Source organism: Vidua macroura, chromosome 10 (assembly GCF_024509145.1).
Source record: "Vidua macroura isolate BioBank_ID:100142 chromosome 10, ASM2450914v1, whole genome shotgun sequence".
NCBI lineage: Eukaryota > Metazoa > Chordata > Aves > Passeriformes > Viduidae > Vidua > Vidua macroura.
The window spans coordinates 15,960,367-15,983,113 of record NC_071580.1 but is presented as its reverse complement, the minus strand read 5'-3'; the positions used below and the strand labels follow the sequence as shown (position 1 = coordinate 15,983,113).

At 37.7% G+C, this 22,747-nt stretch overlaps 1 protein-coding gene across 8 annotated transcripts in view; it reads left to right on the top strand.

Moving 5' to 3' along the window:
• AGFG1 (ArfGAP with FG repeats 1) overlaps positions 1 to 22,747 on the top strand; it is a 36,014-nt gene that overhangs the window by 9,306 nt on the left and 3,961 nt on the right. For 3 of the 8 annotated variants that reach the window (XM_053985797.1, XM_053985798.1, XM_053985802.1), the window contains exons 3-11: positions 10,309 to 10,424; positions 10,950 to 11,112; positions 12,108 to 12,264; positions 17,774 to 17,893; positions 18,517 to 18,588; positions 19,546 to 19,755; positions 20,604 to 20,784; positions 21,457 to 21,536; positions 21,827 to 21,919. In XM_053985797.1, the coding sequence (XP_053841772.1) occupies positions 10,309 to 10,424; positions 10,950 to 11,112; positions 12,108 to 12,264; positions 17,774 to 17,893; positions 18,517 to 18,588; positions 19,546 to 19,755; positions 20,604 to 20,784; positions 21,457 to 21,536; positions 21,827 to 21,919 (1,192 nt within the window). Of the gene's footprint in view, positions 1 to 8,144; positions 8,229 to 10,308; positions 10,425 to 10,949; positions 11,113 to 12,107; positions 12,265 to 17,773; positions 17,894 to 18,516; positions 18,589 to 19,545; positions 19,756 to 20,603; positions 20,785 to 21,456; positions 21,537 to 21,826; positions 21,920 to 22,747 lie in introns of those variants that run through there. The other 5 variants (XM_053985800.1, XM_053985799.1, XM_053985803.1 and 2 more) reach the window with 3 other exon arrangements.

The following is a 22,747-nucleotide window of genomic DNA, read 5'->3' as shown; positions in this document are numbered from 1 at the left end:
ATCAATATTTCTGAATTGGGTTTTCTTTTGAGTTTGCATAAGCCAATATGCAGGCATAATTTTTTTCCCCGTAAGCTCAGAACTTGAAACTGACCGTAGCAGTATTTCCTGAAAGAGTGTACGCTGCCAAAAATAAATACAGAAGTACAGCTTGTAGCTATATTTCTTCACACTTGGTGTCAGTCTTCTAGTAGTTTTAATAAATAATAAAATAATAATAAAATAATTTATTAATAATTATAAATAATTTATTAATAATTAATAATTATAATAAATTTATAATTAATAATAATTTAAATACTTAATAAAAGTATATCCATATACTTGCATATGTGTGTTAAAGTATATCCATGTTGAATGTTCTTGGACAGAGGAAGGAAAGGGAGAAATTGTTATCTAGTGAGTAGTTAGTGGCAGCTTTGAAGAGGACAAGTTCTAGCATACTGCCTTTTTGTTCCTTTTAATAGAAGAAAAAAATCTGAGGTAAATGTTGGATTGGCTCTGTGGGAATACATGGAGCTCTTAAGCCCTGGATGTGACTATTGCTGACTTCAATTTGAGGGTGAAGTTTGTGTTTTAATAACATGCTGTTTAATAACAAGCCTTAAGGATTTTAGAGGCAGATTTTGCCTCTGTTCAAACTAGACAAGGTTCTGCTTCACATTGATTGCATCTGTACCCTGTTTAGTAGAACTATTGATTGTAGGCTAGAGTGTGTTTTATTAGTGTGCTTTTGTGAAGCTTTGTGGGGATAAATCCCATCATTCAGTAGAATGCTGATACTTAACTTTCTTAAAGTTGGTCCATTCATAACTGTCAGGTTGAAGAATGAAAACAGAAGTAGTAATTGCTTTTTCTGCCCTGGTAAACATGTGTTATTTGTTGAAATGACTGTTAGTGGCTGATTCCTTTAGACAGAGCTAGAACAAGGCCTGAACTCTCCCAGACTTTATAAAATACTCTTGATGGCTTAGGTTGGTTGGGTTTTCTAAAACTGTAGAGCATTGCATATGTGTGTGCATATGTATGAAGTGCATGTTAGTCAGTTATTACTGATGTTTAGCATAGGGAAATTTAATAAAGAATCTTCTGTGGATTCACATAGAATGTGTTGGAGGCTCTTTCCATAAGATTAGATTGTAAACTCCAAATTTGCTTTAAGCTTCACAAAGTGTAAAGGAAAACATGTGTTTGTAGCTCCCTCCCTGTATTTGTTTTAATTTCATTTTTTACTAAACTTGCTATGTCTAGAGAATGCTATGTGTTTGTTTTCACTGATCTGGAACCTTAAGTGATCCCTTCTCAACTGATTAGTGTGGTTGTCCTTCTCATTATAGCCATGACTAGTCTGCTAATCATAATGATTTAGTTGATACATAATTTATTATTGACATTACAAAAATTCACAGACCTCTGCAGTGATATTCTGTTTCAAAAGCAGAGGTCTTTGCACTTGCAGTACTCTAATTAGGGAATTGCAATGATTTAAATGAGCTGCCTCATAAATAAAGATGTCCTTCTGAGTTTAGTTTTAGGTTGTTGATTATTGCTTTAATTCTTAAGTAGAACTGAATAGACACTTGTAAGTGCTGATGGTACATTTAAGGAGTGCTCAAATATTGAACAGAAATTATTATTGTTTTAAACACTGTTAGAAGTTTAAAACCTAGTTAAACATCTCGTTGTATTTTGTTGCAGTAGTTAAATAGGCATTTTGTTTTCTCTTGCTGGTATTGGACTTTGGAATACTTATCTGCAGATAAGATAATGTACTGGACAGAGGAAATTCATGTGACCTCACAAAAAACATTTTTTTGCTTAGCTTACTCTTCAGCATAGGAGGCTCTTGTGTGTATAGGAAGAAAGGAAATTGCCTAAAATAAGGCTTTTCAAACATGGAATTGTCCAATGTTGTAATATCAACAATTAAAACAATCGTACAGCAATACATATAAAAAGAAACACAACTTTTTCGACAATCTATCATGTTTAACTTCCATTTTTCTGTAACTTCTAAAATACTTTAATTCCAACTTTCTTGTTCTAGTCTTTCTCCAACATGGCCAAGGCCTCTGTGATAACCTTTCTTGCTTCCAGATGAGTAGGTCGTGGTTGTACAATAGGGATCTTGTTCTGAATACAAAGTAAAATAGCAAGAAAACGTCCATGAGATAAAGTAGTTAAGGTGCTGTGTTGTTGTTAGAGGAAGTAGTTTTCCACTCTCATTCAAAGGGTATTTATAAGGTCAGTGTATTGTATGAGTTTGAAGTCCTCTAAAAAAACACAACCACTCAAACCAAACAAAGAAAAAAACCCAAAACACTTCATAATATTTAAAATACCAACTTTTCCCCAGTTGTTGTAAAAGACCCTCTTTGTGGCACACATGGGTAAAACATTCAGTTACTGAAAGGCTTCTGCAGAGCAACTGCTTCAGGGAGAGCTTATTCAGAGCAGCGCTTCCTTAGGTGAGACACCATCTTCTTCCTCAATTATATACATTCTAAGAAATGTCTTTCTGACACATGTAGCTTGAGCAGTATTTTAAATGAGTTTTTACTGCTTCAAACAGAGTTTTAAATCCTTATACTGTATTAGAAGACACCTGTATTTTGGTGTTGCTTACTCATCTGGGGGTATAAACAGCTGACCAGTCTCCAGTTTTGCTAATGTTGGGATTAGGTCACTGCAGTGGGAATGGAGGCATCTTCCAGCTGACATTCCTCAAGTGCCTTCTGAAGTCCTTTTAAAGGATGAAGGCAGTTCTGACTCACTGGGTAGGGCTTTTTGTCTCCTTGCTGTCTTCATGAAGAGCAGTGTGAGGTATTTTCACATTTTCTTGTTAGGAATAACGAGGAGAGAGTGGTATGGAGATGTGTCTGTTTGAATACTCATCCTCAAATGATGCTAGTGCTGATTTGGCCTCTGATTCAGTTGTACAGTGGTAGTAGGAAGTGAACTCCCCGTTTGAAGAAAGTGGAGGTGGTGCTAATCTCCTGTTGGCATTATAGCTGTGAAAATTTATTCAGAAACTTTTCCCCTAAGATGAAGAATAGTATTAGGAGGCAACAGTTACAGAGTTAATTTTTCTCCTACCCTTTTGAAAAATGGCATTTTATAGTCTTTCCAGATAACCCATTCTAATATGCATGTCGTTGAAGCAAAAGATCTTGATGGTCTTGTATTTAGAAAATCTCTGTTACTCTGGGTCAAGGACCTTGTTTACCTGAGCTAATGAGTAGAATACATGAAGTTATGCTCAGCTGCTTGGAGTTATATTAATAGTGCTGAATTTTGGTTTGGTGCCAATTTTCCTGACTCTCAATAGCACCTGTGCACCCTGTTACCTGCAGAACTGGCAGCAGTCTGAGTCTGGTTCAGAGCTGGTGTTAGGCCAGAGCAGAATGCTTCCCTAGAATCTCCCTGTGTGGCCGGGAAACCGTGGAGTGGAAGGAGCAGTCCTTAGCTGGAGCTGATGAGTGCTGACAGCACGAGCTGTGCAGTCAGGTGTCCTTGGAGCACATTGCTGGTTCTGCTAATACCATACAGAGATACATGAGCTGATTGTGTGTAGAACAATGTCTTTGTTAGCTGGATTTACTGGCTTCACTCTGCTTATAAAACCACTGTAACTTCTGGACCCAAACTGCCTTTGAAATCAGTACTCTGGCAGTATAAAAATCTTTTAACCTACAGAGATTAATGAATAGTATTGACATCAGAAGTGCAGGATTACTAAAGAAAGCTATAACTTGCTCACATAAAGAAACTGTTTCCAAATCTTTCTTTCTGTAGGGTGTTATGTTTTGGAACATAGTTTTGTTGTGTGGTAATGTGCAGTTCTTTGCACTGCCAGCATTATATTTGGTGCATAATTGAGGATATTTTATTGGCAGGGAGGGGGAGAAGAAGAAATCTAATTTGGTATTTACCAGCCTTCTGAAAGGTATTATCTTGTTAGAGCTTTTTAAAGTAGACTGACATGTGTAATCTTCCTATGCAGTGGTATGTCTGGGTCTCCAGAAGCGTTGTAGGTCAAGCAGTGTGCTTTTTCCTAGGTTGAAATGCGGCTTCTATCAACACAAGGATGTGTCCTGTGAGAGCTTTTCCTTGCCTTGCTGCCTTCACCATATACAAGAGCAGGAGGCTTAATGAGCAAGAACTTAACTTTGCAGGCCTGGCTGAATTTTTATTCTTCCTAACCAGCACAACTATGCTAACAGGAGTTTCTGAAGTGTGGTGGCTCAGTGTGTTGTGTAAGCAGAAGGCCTTTGTCTCTCCTATATCCGCCTTCCCCCACACAGTGGAGATCTCTATCAGTGAAATAGTTATGGCATGGCAAAGCTTTATTTGGTAGTTGAAATACATAGCACTGGAATAGAAATAACTGAAGTCTCAGATTCTCAGTGTTTCTGCAAAATTTAATGGATAATGCAAATTCTTTTCTTAATTAGCAGTTTTTTAGTAGGCCTGTTCTTTCCCACTTGCCAAACTCAAAAAACATATGGGAAAAAAACCCCAAACATGTGAACAAATATAAAGCAAAACAAAAGCTACACTTTTGTGGAAAACAGGCACATGTATTTTTCTTTTAGTCTTTGAGCCCTACTTGGAACTCCTGAAAGCATGAAATGTTACTGGAGACTGGGTTTTAAACCAGAAACCTTTCTGATTAACTTTGTTTTGTGGTGTGCCAGATGTGCATCAATTGGGATGTGTTCTTTGTTCCTTTCTGTCAAAGCTGAAAACAAAGGTAATTTCTCAAAGTGTAGGACTACAAATGTAAATAATGCCTGGAAAAGCTAATGTATGGTAAATATAATTACTCTGGGAAAAACAGTTCTCCCTTAGATGGAATAGCTGTCGATTGCAGATTCAGGGAAACCAATGGTATGAAGAGAAATATAGGTAAGGGCTTTATTATAACATACAATATGCACTTGGCCCAATTTCTCCTTTCAATGATATATTTAAGTTATGGCAACTCACAGTTTCTGCCTTGCTACCTCCTGGGTTTTTATCTAGGTCAGGGTGAGTAGGTTGATGCTGGTTGTGATTCTTTCCCTCTTTACTTCATGCTGTACTTGCTGATCTAATTCTGAACGTCCCAGTATCTGGTTGCCAAGTGTCCAGTGACATCCCTTGCAGGACTGGAGCTTGTTGGCAGAGGACAGGTAATATCTTTCCCAAAGTGGTTGCAAAGGGATTCTCATGAACTTCTAAATTCCATGAAGACAACTGCTGAGTCTTGTAATCTACTTACTGTTATCTGACCAGGTAAAACTTTGCTTTGTCTAGATTTTTGCAGCCCCCAGAGTGTAGTAGGGGCAAAATTTCAAAGCATTGCTTCTGTCAAGCCTTCAACAAAAGTAGACTTTCAAATGCTGCATACGCTTAGTCATTCTGACTTCAATGCTCTCTTTTTTTTTCTCTGCTCCATTGGTGAGCCAGTGGGACATGGACTAATTATACTTTCAGGGACAGTGGACAATGATTATGGATTGTTGGATATGTTCCACTGTTTCTAGGGGCTTCCACATAACTTGAATGTTTACTCTTGGCTCCAGCTTGTCAGGCTCTTCTCTAAGAAGAGCATTTTGTTTGATAGAGCTGTGGTTGTCAAAAGGAGGAGTATAGCAAAGCTTTCAGCAAATAAACAGAGCTTTCAGGCACAGGCTTATTGGTGCTGCTGTTGCAGAAAGAACAATATTAGTATTAAATGGCTGAACCAGAGTATTCCCAAGGAGATGGTGCAATGTAGAAGGATTTCAGAAAGCCATAGAATTTTTAGGCCAAATACCTTAATAGTGGTGTTGCATAATTGTGTGGTAAGTTGGGATGATGTTTCATATGTTATATGTAAAAGCAAAGGAATGAGTAATTCTGTTAAAATGGGGCTGAAGATGTGTCATACAACTTGAGCAGTAGCATATTCTGAATGAGCTCTGCAAGTGTAATTTATATATGCAGCTGTTAGAGGGGTGGTTTGAAATACATGCTTCTTGGGATATCAAATTCAAATTTCTCAAAACATATGTTTTCAATATAATCAAAAATTGAGAACAATTACTTCCTTCGATTTTTTTTTTCAGATAGTGAATTTGTATTAAATAAGAAGAAAACTGTGTTTCGTAGAGCAACTGCTTGCTTAAGGCTTGGGTTTGTGCAGGTTTACATTTCCTTTAAAGCCTTTTTGCAGTTCCTCCCTGCTTCCATGTCCTGCAAGTAATGCCCTGCAAGAGTCAGCACATGCTGTGGATAACTCTGCTGAATAACTGTGGGAGTAACTGTGCAGTTCAGGTGTCCTGCCTGGGCAGCTGTTGGACCAGACAGAACATAGCACTGAAGCTTATGATGAAGTGTTGGCAACTAAAATTGCCAGTCTGATCTTTCTATACTTGTGGGTTTTTTTGTTGCAGTTGTAGTAATGAATCTTTTGGTATCTGTCCAATTCAGATAGTGAATTAGTGGGGAGTAATCAGGGTACCAAAGGTATAAATGCTGAGTAATCTTCCCCCACCATAAATAGCAAGTTGTATGGCATAAGTTTCCCTGATATTTGTCACGAGAGTAACTTTTGAACAGCTTTGAAACAAAAAATGTGATGGCTTGATCAATAAAAATAAAGCAAAAATAAAAATTTCTCACAGCAAACTTCTTTGCGCAAAATTCAGGACTGTTGTTGACTTACTTTAAAATGACTATGGACAGATAACTACTTCAAGAAAACACAAGTACATGATGTGAGTTCTGTCTCTGACAACAGTATTTTTTAAATTTTATTTTTCAGTTTTGATTTAATCCTGTGGTATTGCACAGCTCTCTGCCATTTGTGTTTTTTAGATGGCTGAAAATTGTTTTGTGGTTCACTTGAAGCATAATCAATGCAGTGTTGTGGATCCCTGTCAAGTCAGATGATGGTAGAAGTATAGCTAGACAGAGCACACAGGTCACCAGCAAACAAGGGGAGACAACGGACCTTTTATTGGAGTCTGAATGCCTGCTTGGAATGGCTGCTGATGTTCAAAGCATTGTGTGCTACTTCAGACAGAAATATGTGCCTTTCCATGCTTTCTTGTGTGGTTCTAAAAAACTCATAAAATACACTTTTCTAAAGGACTGAAGTCGGAATTGTGTAGGTTGGAAAAAACCTTTAAGATCATCAAGCCCAACTGTAGTAGGAAAACAAAACGGCCTTTTTTTTGGCATAAGCATGGTCTGAAATGCCCTTATGAGGTTGTGATTTACCCTTCATAGTCCAGTCATGTCACCCACTTACAGTCTTATGGTTCCTTCCTGTCATTCTCACTATCCAAATCCAAACTACTCTTATCTATTGTGGGTGTCTGGTTTTGGCTTAAGACTTGTCCATTTTAAGAACTTTTAAGAAATTGTATTTCCTCTGATAACTCTTTAGGTAAAGAAACTTAGGTGAAATTTAATTTGCATTTGGTGTGGTAAGTTTTACACTGTTTGTACAGGTCCCCCAGTCAGACTCTAGTACAATGAGATTGTCTTGCTGAAGTGTGTGTGACTAAGTAGGTTCTTTGGCTTAGGGGTTGTCCATTAGTAAAACTGGTAGTAAAATTGGTTACCCATTTAGTAAAACTGTTCTCTGTGCTGCCAGCAAAAGAAGAACACAGAGTGCCTGGCAGTTTGTTTAAATTAATTACAGAAGTGACTTAAGGCATATTTCACTTGTTACTTCCTTTTGTGGTTAGGTATTTAGAAGGAATTAGTTGCTCCAGGAAACACTTTTGGAAGCCTGTTTTCTGAAGGTTTGCAAAAATTGCAATGCAGTAGCAGGAGCTGATGCCTTTAAGAAGCTTGCATCATTTTAAACGAACAGGTGTTTGTTCAGCACAGTCCTCCTCCGTTCCTGTTTGCTTATTCATATAATTGTATCTACTATAGCTCTGTAGCTGGTAATGATCTGAAGTCACACAGTACCTTGTTTTCTGAATCCTCACAGAGATCGTCTGTAGTGGTCACAATGGCCTGAGACATTGACAAGGAGCTGTGGTGGTTGTTCGGTTTGGATTGTTTGTTGTTGGGGGTTTTAGTTTGTTTGTTTTGAAGGTTTTTTTGTTTTGTTTTCTTCCCCTCTCACTCCAAATGCTTAGGCATTTCAGGGGGAAGATGAAGCAGAGAACTGGGAGGGAGAAACTGGGTTGGGGTTTGTTATTGTGAGTTGATGCTCTCCAGGTTTCAATTGTAGCAGTGACATGGTAATTGTGATGAGTTTCTTTGATCTGTCTTGTTTTGGGTGGCAGGAGAAGAAGTAATTGGATGGTGTGGTATGGGTGGGGAAGGAGCCCTCCTCTGTCATTTGCCAGCACATCTCAGGCTGGATGCAAACTGATTATCATGATAGAGCCCCAAGTGTTAGAATGCTGGATGCAGAATCAAGTAGGAGCTGTTGTAACATTTGTCTTTCTGCTTGTCTGAAATTAAGCACAATTTTTCTTTTCTTCAGTGTTTCCTGGTGTTCTTTCCAATATTGAAGTTGGGGTTGGGAAGGGACTGTGTAGATTTGAACATCACCAGCTCCTGCTGCTAGAGATTCTGTAAATAGCCACAAGCAGGACTCCTCTTCCTCTTAGCAATCATATGACTGCTACCTGTATAGTTATACTCACAAATCTAAGTATGGAAATACTACTGCTGGCTCACTTCAGGCTATTCACTGCAAGTTTAAAGCTACACACATAAATATTTTGATTATGTGTGTTTTGTCACCAAAAAGTAGTGAAAGATTGGTGCTGTTAAAACAGTGATTCTTGATATTAGCTTTTACTTTAGCACAGATTTGTGACTTTTTCGACTAAGTTTGTTTTCTAAGTTTGTATGAAGAAATATTAAACAAATATATTAAGTTTCATTTTATCTATTACTATACTGTAAGTGACTGTTAAATTTTGAGAACTCAAATCAGGGCGTTGAACTTGACCCTGTTGTGGAGTACAATTGCAGAAGGAATGCAGAATTGCTGAGTTTATTTGAGGTAGGAGCTACTGATCTTAGCTCTAAATTAGCTGTATAAATACTCATTTAAAAATCTTTTGATCATTAGATCTGTTTCCTGTTGTTGTTTGTCTCTGTCCAGTAGATGAAGATAATGTTGGTAATTAAGGACTGTTAGGTGTTGAATATGCAATCGGGCTATTTAGAACTGAAACATCAAATATGAAATACGTAGTTAGGATGTCTGCCTAATCTCTAATGCTGAGCAATCTTTTAAATTATCTAGAAGATTTATCATGTTTGCCAAGTAGTTTGGGAAAGATGTTGAAGTGGGAGTATCACAGCTTCTACCTTGATCTGCCAACTTTCAGAGCAATCAGTTTTGCAGCTCCTGGTTGTTAGAGCCTGAAGGTCATAGAGGGCATGTTTGTAGTAGGCAGGTAAGAGGGATGGTCAAGGCTATTTCAGAAAGGGTGTGGGAAGAAAGGGTATGCAGCAAAGCTTTTTTGACTCTCCTTCTCTGGAAGAAACCTGTTCTAAAAGGTCATTGTGATTTTTGAGGGCAGCTAATGTTTGGTGTTATTGCTTGGGTGCATATTCAGGTTACTTGCAGAATAGTTTGAAGGGCTTGAACCATTTCAAGTTAAAACTCCTACATCTTGTTTCATTTTGAGAACACCTTTCCTCTTGTTTTGCACAGGAATTGAAGCTTGAACATACTGAGAATTTTGCAAGCGGTTCAACTTTCACTCATTCACAACGACAATTAGAAAATTAATTTGGAGCAAGAGTATTTTTACCCCTTATCTCATACCATCACTCAAATGTATATGGTATTGTAGAAACTGCATCATGGTAACAAAGGCTGTTGGAAAAACAGTTCTTGTACTCAAATAGTAATTAAAAGTATAAATACTGAACCTTGGATTCTTTAAAATCTTTGAGGTTTGGGGTACATGGAATCTGTTGAAACAGTTTAAGCCCTGAAGTACAGTAAGGGAATGTGTAGAATTAGGTGAAGGAGAAGAATCTTAAAGATTGCAAGTAGAAATCAGGTGCTTTGAATTTCATGAGCACATTCTACAAATATTTTGTAAAAGGAGTGTTGGATGGTGAAATTGGACGCTGGGAGCTGCTTGCCCTGCTGTGACAGGCAACTTTAGGTATTTAGACTGGTAAATGATGCACCGGTCAGTTGTTACAGCAGCTCAGTCTGGAATATAAATTATGCAGCCCCACACTTTAATGGTTTAATGTAATAACAATAGTAAACTTAGATAGGTTTTGAATTAAGGTATTTTCTCTGATTAATCTGGTTTTTTCTGTTTTTTTTTTTTTGTTAAGGTGTGCAAACAGATTTGGCTAGGCCTATTTGATGATAGATCATCAGCAATTCCAGACTTCAGGGATCCACAGAAAGTAAAGGAATTTCTACAGGAAAAATATGAAAAGAAAAGATGGTAAGATACCTTTACTATTATAAAGATTGCCCCTATAATGAGAATTGAAGATGGACTGTTTGCTATCATTTTGAGTGTCCTTTCCTTCTTTGAGTGGTGCTCTTCAGACTAGATTACACAGCTCTGTAAAGTGAAATGGTTTCTGAACTTTATTTAGAGCTCCTATAGGAAGCAGAGAAGACAAACTAAACAAGTTTCTCAATGTTCATATTGATGGAACAGAAATGGCTTAAGAGGATGTCAACAACAGCATAAAATAAAAGTTTTGCAGACAATTAGTTCCCATCCGATTTATTAGTATGGATAAGACATGTTTTGTATTGAATAAGTGCTAAAAATATTGATGACTTTAAATTCTAGTCCATTTAAAGAAAAAATCTGTGGCATAATTAAAGAATGGGTACTTTGCAAACTACTGAGAGAGTCTATTGCAGGATTGGAGTTTCAGATCTGCGAGTTCTCAACTTCAGAGTTAAGAATTTCTCACGTGAAACTTGTAAAAGCCATTGCTCTTCTTGCATGTAGGTATGTTCCTCCAGAGCAAGCAAAGGTGGTGGCATCAGTCCATGCATCCATATCGGGGTCTTCTGCCAGTAGTACAAGCAGCACACCTGAGGTGAAGCCACTCAAATCTCTCTTGGGAGAAGCTGCACCCACACTGCACTTAAACAAGGGCACACCTAGCCAAGTGAGTAATGATTGCTGAGGAGCACAGAACTGTTTTGCAGTCCTTGTTACTCTTTCAGTGGCACAAAAATTCCTGCAATAGCAGCTGCTATGATCTGTAGGAACTAATATGATCACTGTATGTAGTATATTTTACTGAAGTATATACATGTTTGCAGATCAGGTACTAAATTAAGTTTGTTTCTATTGACCAAATTGATTTTTATTATTTTCAGTAAGCAGAGTTTTCCAGTATGGTAGGATTAATTGTCTTTTGCATAAATACCTGTAAAGTTTGGACCTGATGTGTTATATTTCCATCTTTGCATTTTCTCTTTGAAAATAAGAAAATTACTGATGTTGTTAACTGTGAGATTAGTAGTGAATATGTGGATGAAAGCCTGTCATATTTATTATGGCTTCCTATGCATTCTGAAACTGTCCTAAGTGGCTTTCAGGGGACATCTGTATGCTGCAAAGTCAAACAATACTGTGTACTTAGATTTTTGGAGGGAAGATGGTTTGTTTGGAAACTGCCATCAGGATATAGGCAACTCTTGAATGGACCTCTTTTAACTCAAACAGTAGAAAATTGCAACTTCAAGCCTTGCTATTCTTCAGTTTTTCTCTCCTTATACTGAATTCTAAAGATTTTTTTCAGAATGTAGTGAATAACTATTTTCCATCTTGTAAAATTAAGTTTTATTCTTGTATTTGTACAGTATTTACAGTTTCAAATACAAATAATATATAATAATAATATATCGCTACTTTAGTTTTCTGGGTGCTATTAAACCATGTAAATCTGCAACAGAGTTCCTTTAAAAGCCAGAGAAGTAGCATAAATTGTCTTCCTCATACTGTAGGAGAAGGGTGTGTCCTACTGCAGCATCTTAAACTTCAGGAATAAATGTCTTGTTAAGGAAATAAGCTTAGTCTAGCCTGCTAATATTTTGTAAATGTCAGTTTGGTAAAATATCACCTTTTTGTACTAGCTGATTGAAATCTTGTTTGTAGTCTCCTGTTGTAGTTCGATCTCAAGGACAGCAGCAACAAGAAAAGAAACAATTTGACCTCCTCAGTGACCTTGGCTCAGATATCTTTGCTGCTGCTCCTCCTCAGTCAACTGCTACAGCGAATTTTGCGAATTTTGCACACTTCAATAGTCATACAGGTAGGTATTTGGACCACTGTATCCCTTTTAATTGTATAAAATGTAGTTTTAATTTTGATGGCTTTTGACTGAACTTCATGAGATGTATGTAATCTCTGTGCCTTAGGAATGTTGTATTGCTCTTTCAGGTCTTTATAAAGAAAGGTCAAAGACATAAAGACTGACAATTCTGCTTTTGGAAGTGGGGGTTGCTGTAGCTATTCTCTAGGATGTATGATTACAGTGTTTCTGCTTACTACTAATCTTTAGGTTCTTTGGGGGGAGAGTGAGAGGATGAGTAACAAAATGTTGGAAGAAGCTGATATTAGACTTCAATTTTCTTTCTGAAAATTCTTAGGAAGAGCATTCATGAAAAGCAAGCAGATACAGAGACTTTAAAAGAGTTCAAATGCATTGATAATAACTGCCAATTTGTCAAAGGAAAAAACAAGGCTTGCCCAGTTTAAAGAATGATCTCATCTTTTGTGTGTGTGTCTGTTTGAAAGCTGAGTACTGCTCATGTGAGCAGTATTCTGTAGTTTCAGGAAGGCTAAACAAGCCTTGAGCATATGTATTGACTGAGGAAAGGGGATAGGCCTTGAATTCTTAGAGGATGACTTCAGTAAAATATATTGAAGCCTCAGGTTTTTTTTTTTTTCCCAGCCAAAGACCAAGATTCATAGAAATGTATCCTAAAGACAAAGTCAATTCTATGGTCACTGAAGTTTGTTGTTGCTAGCTTGCCTTGTAGTTGTGGGAAAGTACCTTTGCCTGCCTGGTTTGAATGGGCTTTTCATCTAGTTGTTCTGAGAGAAACTGTGATGCTGCTGTGAAGCCACCCAGAATAAGACAGATTTCTTGCAAATCAGTCCTGAAACTGTTAACAGCTAAGATAAAGTGTCATTGCAAAATACCAAGAATTTATCCAAATTAATGTTGTGAAATAAATGGCTGAGTTCAGTAATACTGCAACAGCAATTGTTATTCTATGTGTACTATAAAATCCTTAGAATTAGATTTCATGTTAATCAGGATTTTGGAGGTGTGTGTAACTGGGAGAACTGGTGCTGACTGGCTAGTGCTGTATGATGTTATTGAAAAGGCTGCAGATGGTTATTTTTTCTAATAATTTCTTTCCAAACTTGTTTCTGAATGATTCTTTATTTATATATCCTTAATTATTCTTAGTGCTTTTTAGGAGATGAAAATTCCATTAAAGCAGTATTTCAATAGTGTGTTCCAAATCTAGGTAAAATTCCATTGCATCTCTGCTGGGTAATTTTTAAAAGGATAAAAAGCTATAGGAACACTCCAGAATAAATATAATCTGAGGAGAGTCTGTTAATTTCTGGTCACAAACTAACCATTGTGGTCATTCCCAAGACCTCTTACCATAAGTTTTAGAGCCCAAAGCAGTATCAGGGCTAGTAAAACAGTTTCTAAAAGACAGAAACCTGATTCTGAGTATGTGATAGCTGAACATGTATTGCAGACTTGTTACCTGACGCTGTTTTCTGACTTGCTGTAGTAAAATGCTTGTAAGACTTGTCTTGTGTGCAGTAAGTACAGGGTAGTGTTAGTGAAATGAATAACAAAATGTTAGACTCTTCCTTTGGAACACAAGGAGGGTTGATCAGTCTGCCAGCTTTGGCAACGATAAGTTTGAAATGCTCATTAAGGATCTGTATAAACATGTAATTTTTGTTAGCAATTACACACTGCTAAGAAGGATGGGAGAATTTGCACTTACTCCAGCACTACTTTCTCGAAGTTTATGGTCTGGTCTTCTTGTTTTAGGGCTTAGTTTTAGCTATGTGTATAAGGGATGAAGTTTTTTCCCTTCCTGTACACAATGCTAACTAAATCACTGAAGAGACCAGCAAACTTAAGATTCTTCAGTATAAGTTACTGACTGCAGCAGCTGATAGGAAAATATTAACAAACTTGTGCTGTAATCTGTGAGGTGTAGGTGTAAATCCTGAAAATTATGCAGGAACTGCAATTTGTGATATGTTTCTGCTTTCCAAGTTCTTTAATGTATTAAGCTGGTTCAGGATATTGTTACTTATTGAAGGGGAAATGTACTGACCTTATGTTTGCTGTTGGTATTTAATTTACAAAGTTCTGTAATGTCTGCAAAATCGAGATTTTGAAGATGGTACATGACTGATTTGTCTGTAGTTTATAGACTGGTAATCGCAACAAGGATCAAAATTTTTGGCATGTAGATTTATTAAAAACTAATGGAATGGATGACCTGCACAAAAGATTTTACAAAGGTGTAGTGACACAGCACAACTCTATTACAAATAACATGGGAGAAGAGACTTAGAAAAAGCACAACAGTATAAGAGTTATTTTGTAGAGATTTTTTTTTTTTTTTTACTTTAGGTATATGTAGATTTTATTTTAGCTTTTTTCTGTTTTGAAGTGTTTCATGCCTTTATTGCATAGCAGGTAGTACAAACCTCACAGAAGAAACTGCAGAGATTATAGGAGCAGCTGACATTGCCATGACTGGTGTTGTCATCCCTGGCTGTGGCCAGCCAGCTTTTGTACTGCCTTGTTGGTCTACAGTGTCAAGAGCAGTTGTAAATCCATGGCAATCTGCAACCCCCTGAAGTTCCTGAATTTACTTAGGATTGTTCTTGGGTTTTTGTGTGGAGAACTGAATTTTGGAAATAGCAATCTACATACTGTCCAGGTGCAGGAGAATACAAGTCTTACCTGGTCTTTACTTTTGTGGCACATTTACGAAGGTTGAAATTTTGCTGCATAAAATAAAACAAGATTAATATCAGAATGCTCTGCTGAAGAGGCTTTACAGCAGTACTGTTTGAACATGGGCTCACTTGAAGGACATCCTTTCTGTGTCAGCTGATGCAGTAAAATGAAGTGTTTTGTAATGCAATGCACTCTAGTTTTTAATTTGGACCCAAAAGATATTTCATTTAACATTCCTGACATAGTTTTCTGTTTGTGTGAGTGGTTAAAATGAATAATCTTGCCCTTATTCTAGAAGTGGCATTTACATACTTAATCCTCTTTGGTCAACTAAACATCAGTCTCTTGCCTGTCCAATTGATGCATTAGGATGAAAGTATCACTTTCATTTTTAAAGTAAATTTTTAATCTATTCCTATTAAAAAGCTACTGTTTAAAAACCAAAACAACTCAGTCTTTGGGATTTGGAGTCTGTAAAATGCTGTTTGAACCAATACAGAGGATATAATAGAAGTAATTTTTTGTCTGTTTGTGCCAACTTTTTGCACACTTCAAGGGTGAAAATAACTTTTCCAAGATCTTGCTTTCACTCTGATTTTTTTTTTTTTTTATCTCCTTGTCAATTCTCATGCTGTGGTGGGTTCCAGGTGCCCACGGGGCTGTGTGTTCGCTCTCCCATCAGCAGAGTTGGGGAAGACACAAAAAAACTGATGAGTCAAGAGAAAGTAACTGAGCAAACCAGACTTGACTTAGTTTGTTGACACTTAATAATAGAGTAGGATAATAAAAAAATAAAACCAAACCTACCTTCATCCCTTCTTGTGAGGTGTAATTTCACTCCTGACCACTTTAGACCCTCCTCATGAGGGGGCTGGGGAATGGGCATTGCAGTTGAGTCGTAAGATTTCGTCTCTCTTGCTACTTCTTCCTCATGCTGTTCCCCTGCTCCAGTGTGGGGTCTCTCCCCTGCAGTGGGATATGGTCCTTCTCAAACTTGTTGGAATGTGAGCCCTTGCCATGGGTGTCAGTTCTTCTAGAACTGCTCTAGCATGGGTCCTTTCCATGGGGTGCTGTCCTTCTGGCAGGGTCACAGCTCCTGCCAGCAAACCTGCTCCAGCAGCAGCTTTCCATGAGCTCCAGCCTCCTCATACCCTCCCTACCTCCTCTGGCATGGCTCCTCCACAGGCTGCGGTGTGAATTTGTTGCACCATGGTCCTTCATGGGCTGCAGTGGGACAGCTTTCCTTACCATGGTCTTCTCCATGGGCCTGGAGCATGTCCTTCCCTCCCTCTTAGCTGACCTTGGTATCTGCAGTGTTTTCTCTTGCATTTTCCTCAATCCTTTCTCTGCCACAGCTGCTGCACATTGGTTTTTAACCTTTTATAAACACAATGCCCCAGCCAGCACTGCTGGTATCCTTAGCTCTGGGCAGTGGTGGGGCAGTCTTGGAGCTGCAGCAGCCGTGCAGCAATGGGGGCAGCTTCTGTTCTTTCCTCACAGGGACCACCCTGGCTGCTCCCTGCTGCCAAAACCATGCTCTGTAACCTAATGCTTATGCACATGGTTTATTAAATGTGGTATCGAGTCCAGCCAAACCTCACCTTCTCTCCCAGGGTACTCTGGGAAGGAAAATGCAGGCACTTTCCTGCTAATCTATATTAGCAGCATTGTGGAGTACAGTAGTTTGTATTAAAATGTCCTTTCAGTTTATAAATCTGTAGTACAGATGCTTTTGAATAGAAATTAATTGAAATAATACAACTTTTGATTAGCACTATCAGATTATTAAGATACAGTACTTCAGCAATCAGCATAATTTATTCTCTTTGTGTATACTTAATCACAAAATCTCTCCAGAATAAACAAATTCTAACCTAAAAATATAATGTATTGCCATCTGTTATTCTAGAAGGTGTTTTGTGAGCTTTCTTCAGATAGTAACTCAAGTTATCTTTATAAAAAGGTTTGGTTTGCATTTGATTAAAGACATTTTTTCCTTTCTAGTTTATAATAGAGTTTAAGGGCTTCTGTGGAGCTTAGCAGTTAGGCATGCAATTCCTGTTGAGTCTATAGACACTTGAATATCCAGCTGGTCAAAATTAGATTAGTGTTAACTTCTATTTTCTCCTATAGTATGGCACAAAAGGAAGGTGAAAACTGAAATTCTATTTGAAATTTCATTGGATTTTATTTTGTGGTTACACTATGAATGCTATCTTCTTGCCACTGGCATTGATTTTCCATATTTCTGTACTCTGATTTAGTTTTTTAAAGACTGAATTTTCCAGTTAAATGAGTTTATAAACCTAGCCAAAACTACTCAAGCTATGCCAACCAAAATTCACCTGAGGAAGAAGCACTTGGTGTATGAGGAATTTGAATTGCCAATATGTTACAAGAATACCTTCTAATTTTTATGCAAGAAATGTTCAGTTAGCCCACAAGTTCTAGTTTTGGAAACTAGGTATTCTGTACTTTATGTTTGTTCCTGAGCAGCCAGCACTACAAACAATGAGGGTTAAGCTGGAGTGGATTCCATCAGGTCATGCAGTTGTGAGTAGCAGCTTGTGTGAGGAGGACAGAAGTAGCATTAACTGAGATACAGCTCTGTGAATGTGATTTGTGAGAGCTTGTTCAAAGACAACTTTCAGCTTTAGAATAATGTGTAATTTTCTTCATGTCAAAAGCAGCACATGGTAGGACATAACCCTTGAAGGCTGTCATGACCATGAATTCAGTTAATACATCTGTTTTTGTGTTTATTTCCCATATCCATTAACATGTTTTGTTCCTTTGCGATTTACAGCGCAGAACTCTGCCAATGCAGGTTTTGCAAACTTTGATGCATTTGGACAGTCTAGTGGCTCGAGTAATTTTGGAGGTTTCCCCACAGCAAGTCAGTCTCCTTTTCAGCCCCAAAATACAGGTAGAAGTCCTAGCACTTTTGATTAATACTTAATTGAAATAATCCTTACCTTTATGTTGGAAGGTACCGAAGTTGAGTTTTTCTTGCATCTGCCTGCTTTAATGTGATCAAGTCATCTGAAGCTCTGGGGAAACTCAAAATTAATTCCTTGTGTTTGGTGTTGATTTTTTTTTCCCCTAATGCTACTCAGAAGTCTGATTTACGGCACTGTGTTTGTTAGCTCTACACCTGAAATAACTATGAAAAGAATAAACTCTACTGCTTTTAATAAGTGTTGAATTGACTCTAAGAGAAGCACTTCAGTAGATCCAAAAGGATGTCACAGTACCAAACAAGTGTGTGTCTCTGCATATGTATAGCATATGCACACACTTCAGTATGTTTGACTTCATGTGTAGAGCCTATTGCTAAGATTTATTTTGCTTTCCTTTAATTTGATCATGCTTTAGAACTTCTGCTTGAGTTTACACTTGCTGTTTGTCTAGATCTTTGGCTGACTGACTTTCTTTTCCTTTTTTTTTTTTTTTTATTTTGAGTGTGGTGTTGTTTTAAACTTTTTTTTCAAATTTTCTTTCTCCCTTCTTATGTTAACTTTAACCCACACACAATTTCTGGCTGTCCAGCGTTCAGAACGCTTTCATCTAGCTGCAGTTTTGGTGAATTTACTTCAGCTTTTCCTCTCCAGGCTGTACACAGTAAGTCCACGCAGTGGAAAACTCAGCTTGCTTCATTTTATGCCATTGTAGTATAGCACTTCCATTCCTACTGTTGCATATGTTTCAACTTGTTGCTTATGCTTTTAGAAAGTTGTGTTTTCGTTTTAGAAAGTTCTGTAGTACGAGTGGAATCATCAACCAACTGTTATAAAATGTGATACACTTAATAGAAAAACTCATTTAAATTTAAGTATGTGACCTGCTTAGATTAAATTGTCTGGACAATGAAGAGATGTAAGCTCATGGTGTCATACTTGATCTGCAGTTCAGTTGTGTGGACTCATATCAAATTTCTAAAATTGATTTATGTATCTCTGACTTCAATGGAGATTTGTTATGAAAGAGCTGTGTTGTGTCTTCCCTGGGCCTCTCTTCCTGATTGGATGCAGTCTAAAACTCTTAAGAGCAGAGAACCAAACTCTCTAAACCTGGGCATGAAATCATATAACTTTTGGACTTCCAGGCACTTTTTTTTGCTTAGGATGATGGCTGACATCTGCAATGACTAAACATTGAACCACTAAGTAAATGTACATAGTAGCTATTCGTTAGCCACATATGTTAGGGAAATGAAGCTTCAGTATTTTGAATATCAAAGATTAAGACAAATATATTTTTTTCTAGGAAGTTTTTATTATTGAAGTTACTTTAAACAGCTAAAAATAGCTTTTCAGAATCAAATTATGACTGTGATTTAAAGTGTTGAAGTTTGGGGTGTTTATCCCTGATATGCAGTCAAAACACTTTATTATCATTTTTTTCTGACAGCCTACTGAACTTTGAAGGAAATGGGAAAGAGCCTTAAATGGGTAGGATGGGGCAGGCAAACACATTGCCTCACATAATGACAAAGGGAGGGTTATTGTGCCATCAGTTAGAGTTGGAGAGACTTTCTAACTTTGGAGCATTGATCATGTTTAACTTAATTTGTTACAGGTGGAAGTGCTGGATCAGTGAATGCTAATTTTGCTCACTTTGATAACTTCCCCAAATCCTCCAGTGCTGATTTTGGATCCTTCAATGCTTCTCAGAGCAACGCCACAGCAGCTGCAGCCAGTAAAGCTGCAGTGAATAAACTGAATCTTCAGTCAGCTGACAAATATGCAGCTCTTGCTAATTTAGATAATATCTTCAGTGCAGGGCAAGGTATTAAACTTTATTGTTTGCCATGGTTATTCTATATGTGTATAGTTACCACAAGGATGGCTGTGCTTGTCAAAGTACTGTAACAGTATATAAAAATTTCCCTTCTCTAAGTGATCAGCAGAATTTTGTGTCAATGTACCCTTAAATGTGCAAGATATGAGTTTTAAGACATCATTCCAAAAGGATGTCATTAGAAGACTACTTTTTGGGAACCTATTTCCCATCGGGATGGATAATTCAAAATTAAAATATCTAAATAATCATTACTTCAGTAATGAAAACATACAAAAATACAAATACATACTTTATATTTGTACTAAAACCTATAGTGGATGCTTTGGAATGGAGAGCTGCAGTTGTTACAAAGCACTACCAGAGCAGCTTTCCTACCTCTCTGCCACAAAACTAGTTGGCTTTAGTTTTTCATAAAATAGTAGCAGTGATATTTGGATTTAGTTGATAGTAAATGGAGGAGAAAAAGCTAGTTATTCTGTTACTGAAATGTAGTTCTCCTCGAATGGTGTGTTAAAACTTACATTCATTTGTACTCCAGAGTTTGTTCTGAAATGGATTATTTGAGGTTACGTGTTCTGTTCATTTTCTAGTTGAAGATGAATGGATTATTTTTTCTAGGAAAACAAAAGCTCTTTGGGGCTGCAGAGTACCTATAGAGACAGGACATTTTGCTAACAGCTAATGGCTTGTTAAATACTTTTTCCTCTATGCCGTAGTGCATATTTAATTTTTAAGTCTGCAACCATCTGTGAACTTTCATTTAGTTCTCAATGTCAGCAGGACAGAAAGTGAAACCATCTCCAGTATGCTTAATCTGCTTGCTTTCTTTCTAGGTGGGAGTGAGCAGGGAAGTGGCTTCAGCACAGCAGTGTCCTCAGCAGGCCCTGCCTTGTCAGCCCCCAACCAGTCAAGTGCGTCTTCGGACAAGTACGCGGCGCTGGCGGAGCTGGACAGCGTGTTCAGCTCCACGGCCACCTCCAGCAACGCGTACACTGCCACCAGTAACGTCAGCAGGTACGCTGCCGGGGCTGCGCGCTCCTGCGCTGCCTGCAGCAGCACAGAACAGCTGGAATCGTTTCTCAAACCTGGTTGTTCTTATCTAAATGGGAAGCACTGAATGAGTTTAGAGGCACTGCTGAAACTACATCTCTTGTTTTCAGTAATGGCAGTACTGAGGGATAGCATACTCTAGGAACACTGTCAGCGGAACGTTCCCTGCACCTTTCTAGTCATGACGTGCTAAACCTGTTAGATGGTAGCACTTTGCTCTGCAGAGTACTTGCATGCATACTCATAATCATAGGATCATCCCTGAAAAAAGAATTCAGATATTTTTAACGTAAATGGTGCCACCCATTTCTTTTCTGGATCACTGAAGTAACAAAAATACCAAATGCCTGTTAGGGGCTCGGCATTGCAAGTGCCCCTAGGCTTCTGCTTTGCAACCTTTATGCTGTTGGCCTTAGCTCTGTATTCCTTCTCCTGCTGTTGGTGGAGGTGACTTTCGATTGCTCAGCACTAGTGAGAGTGTGTGACCCTGGCACCAGGGAGGTACATTGCAGTCTGCAAACTGCATATAAGTGTTCGTCCCCTTTCTTTTATGTGGCAGCAGTAACTGTAAATTGTATTTAATTATTAAACAAGCAATTCTGATTTCACTGAATGAATTGTATAAATTATTTCCAGCAATGCTTTTGGAACAGTACCTGTAGCTGCTACTGCACAGACACAGCCTGCATCTTCAAGCGTGCCTGCTCCATTTGGAGGTATGGAAGTATTACTAACACCCTTTGGGGACTGTAAGCAAACAATCTACTAATTTTTACTTGATAATGCTCTGCTTTGATACCACGACTGCTGAAGCTAATAAAGGTACTATTAAAAAAAAAAGTACTTCTGTCAAAATAACTATATTTTTAATGTATCTTATACATTCCTGGTTTTGGCCTAATTTTAGGCATTTATGTGTCTTTGTATAAAGGCTGTACAGACTTCATGTGAGTCAGATTTGCTGCTAGAGAAATGCTTACTTAATAAAATGTCTTTAATCTTTCAGCAACACCCTCCACAAATCCATTTGTAGCTGCCCCTGTTGCCCCAGTGGCACCTTCAACAAATCCATTCCAGACCAATAGCCGAGGAGCAACAGGTTAGGAAAAAATACATTGAGTGTTTGAGAAACTTTCTTTAAAGAATTGCATTGATTCTTTTTTCATGTATCTGTGCAATATGTTTCTTGAAGATTTTCTGTAATATCTGTCTCTAGTCTATTGACACGTTGTGTGTTTGCTCAGTGTTGAGGTGCAATTCTAGGATTTCAAGTGGTGGCCATGAAAAATGTCAAAATGATCTGTTTTTGCTCTACCTGTTTGTAGTGTATGTATCACCAGTTGGGTTCCTTCCAAGATGATAACCTTGGCTTTATAGAGCATGCTTTATAGAAGGTAGCCCTGAAATCAGGGATCTTGAAAGCTCTTCTTTTTAATTTCTTTCTTTATTTTGAAGTGTTGAAAGCTCTCAAAACCAAAGAGCTGGAGGCAGAACCGTCCCAAGGCTCTTGGGATGCTAGCTCCTCACCAGTCCACTCATTTAGTACATTAGTGTCTTTTTTAAAGCATATGTTTAATCTTTACACTCATTTTTTATATTAATTTTCTGTGGGATGATTCCTTAGAATCATAATTCCATGAGCAAAACTTAATCACTTTTTTAAAAAGCAAACTTCTACTTCTTTAAAACTATGAATTTGGATTATATGGCTGCTAGGTTATGCCTGTTTACCTCTCCAGAGCAACTGCTAAATTTTGACACTTTTTTCTGTTAGCTGGACTTCAACAGATTAAAATCTGCTGGTGTGTGCATTTTGACATTTGAGTTGTGGTTTGCTCAATGATTTAGGTAGGCTGAGTTAAAAACTGATTTGATAAATTTGTGTCCTCTGCTGAAATTAATTCTGTTTTCAGTCCTTTTTGAGATA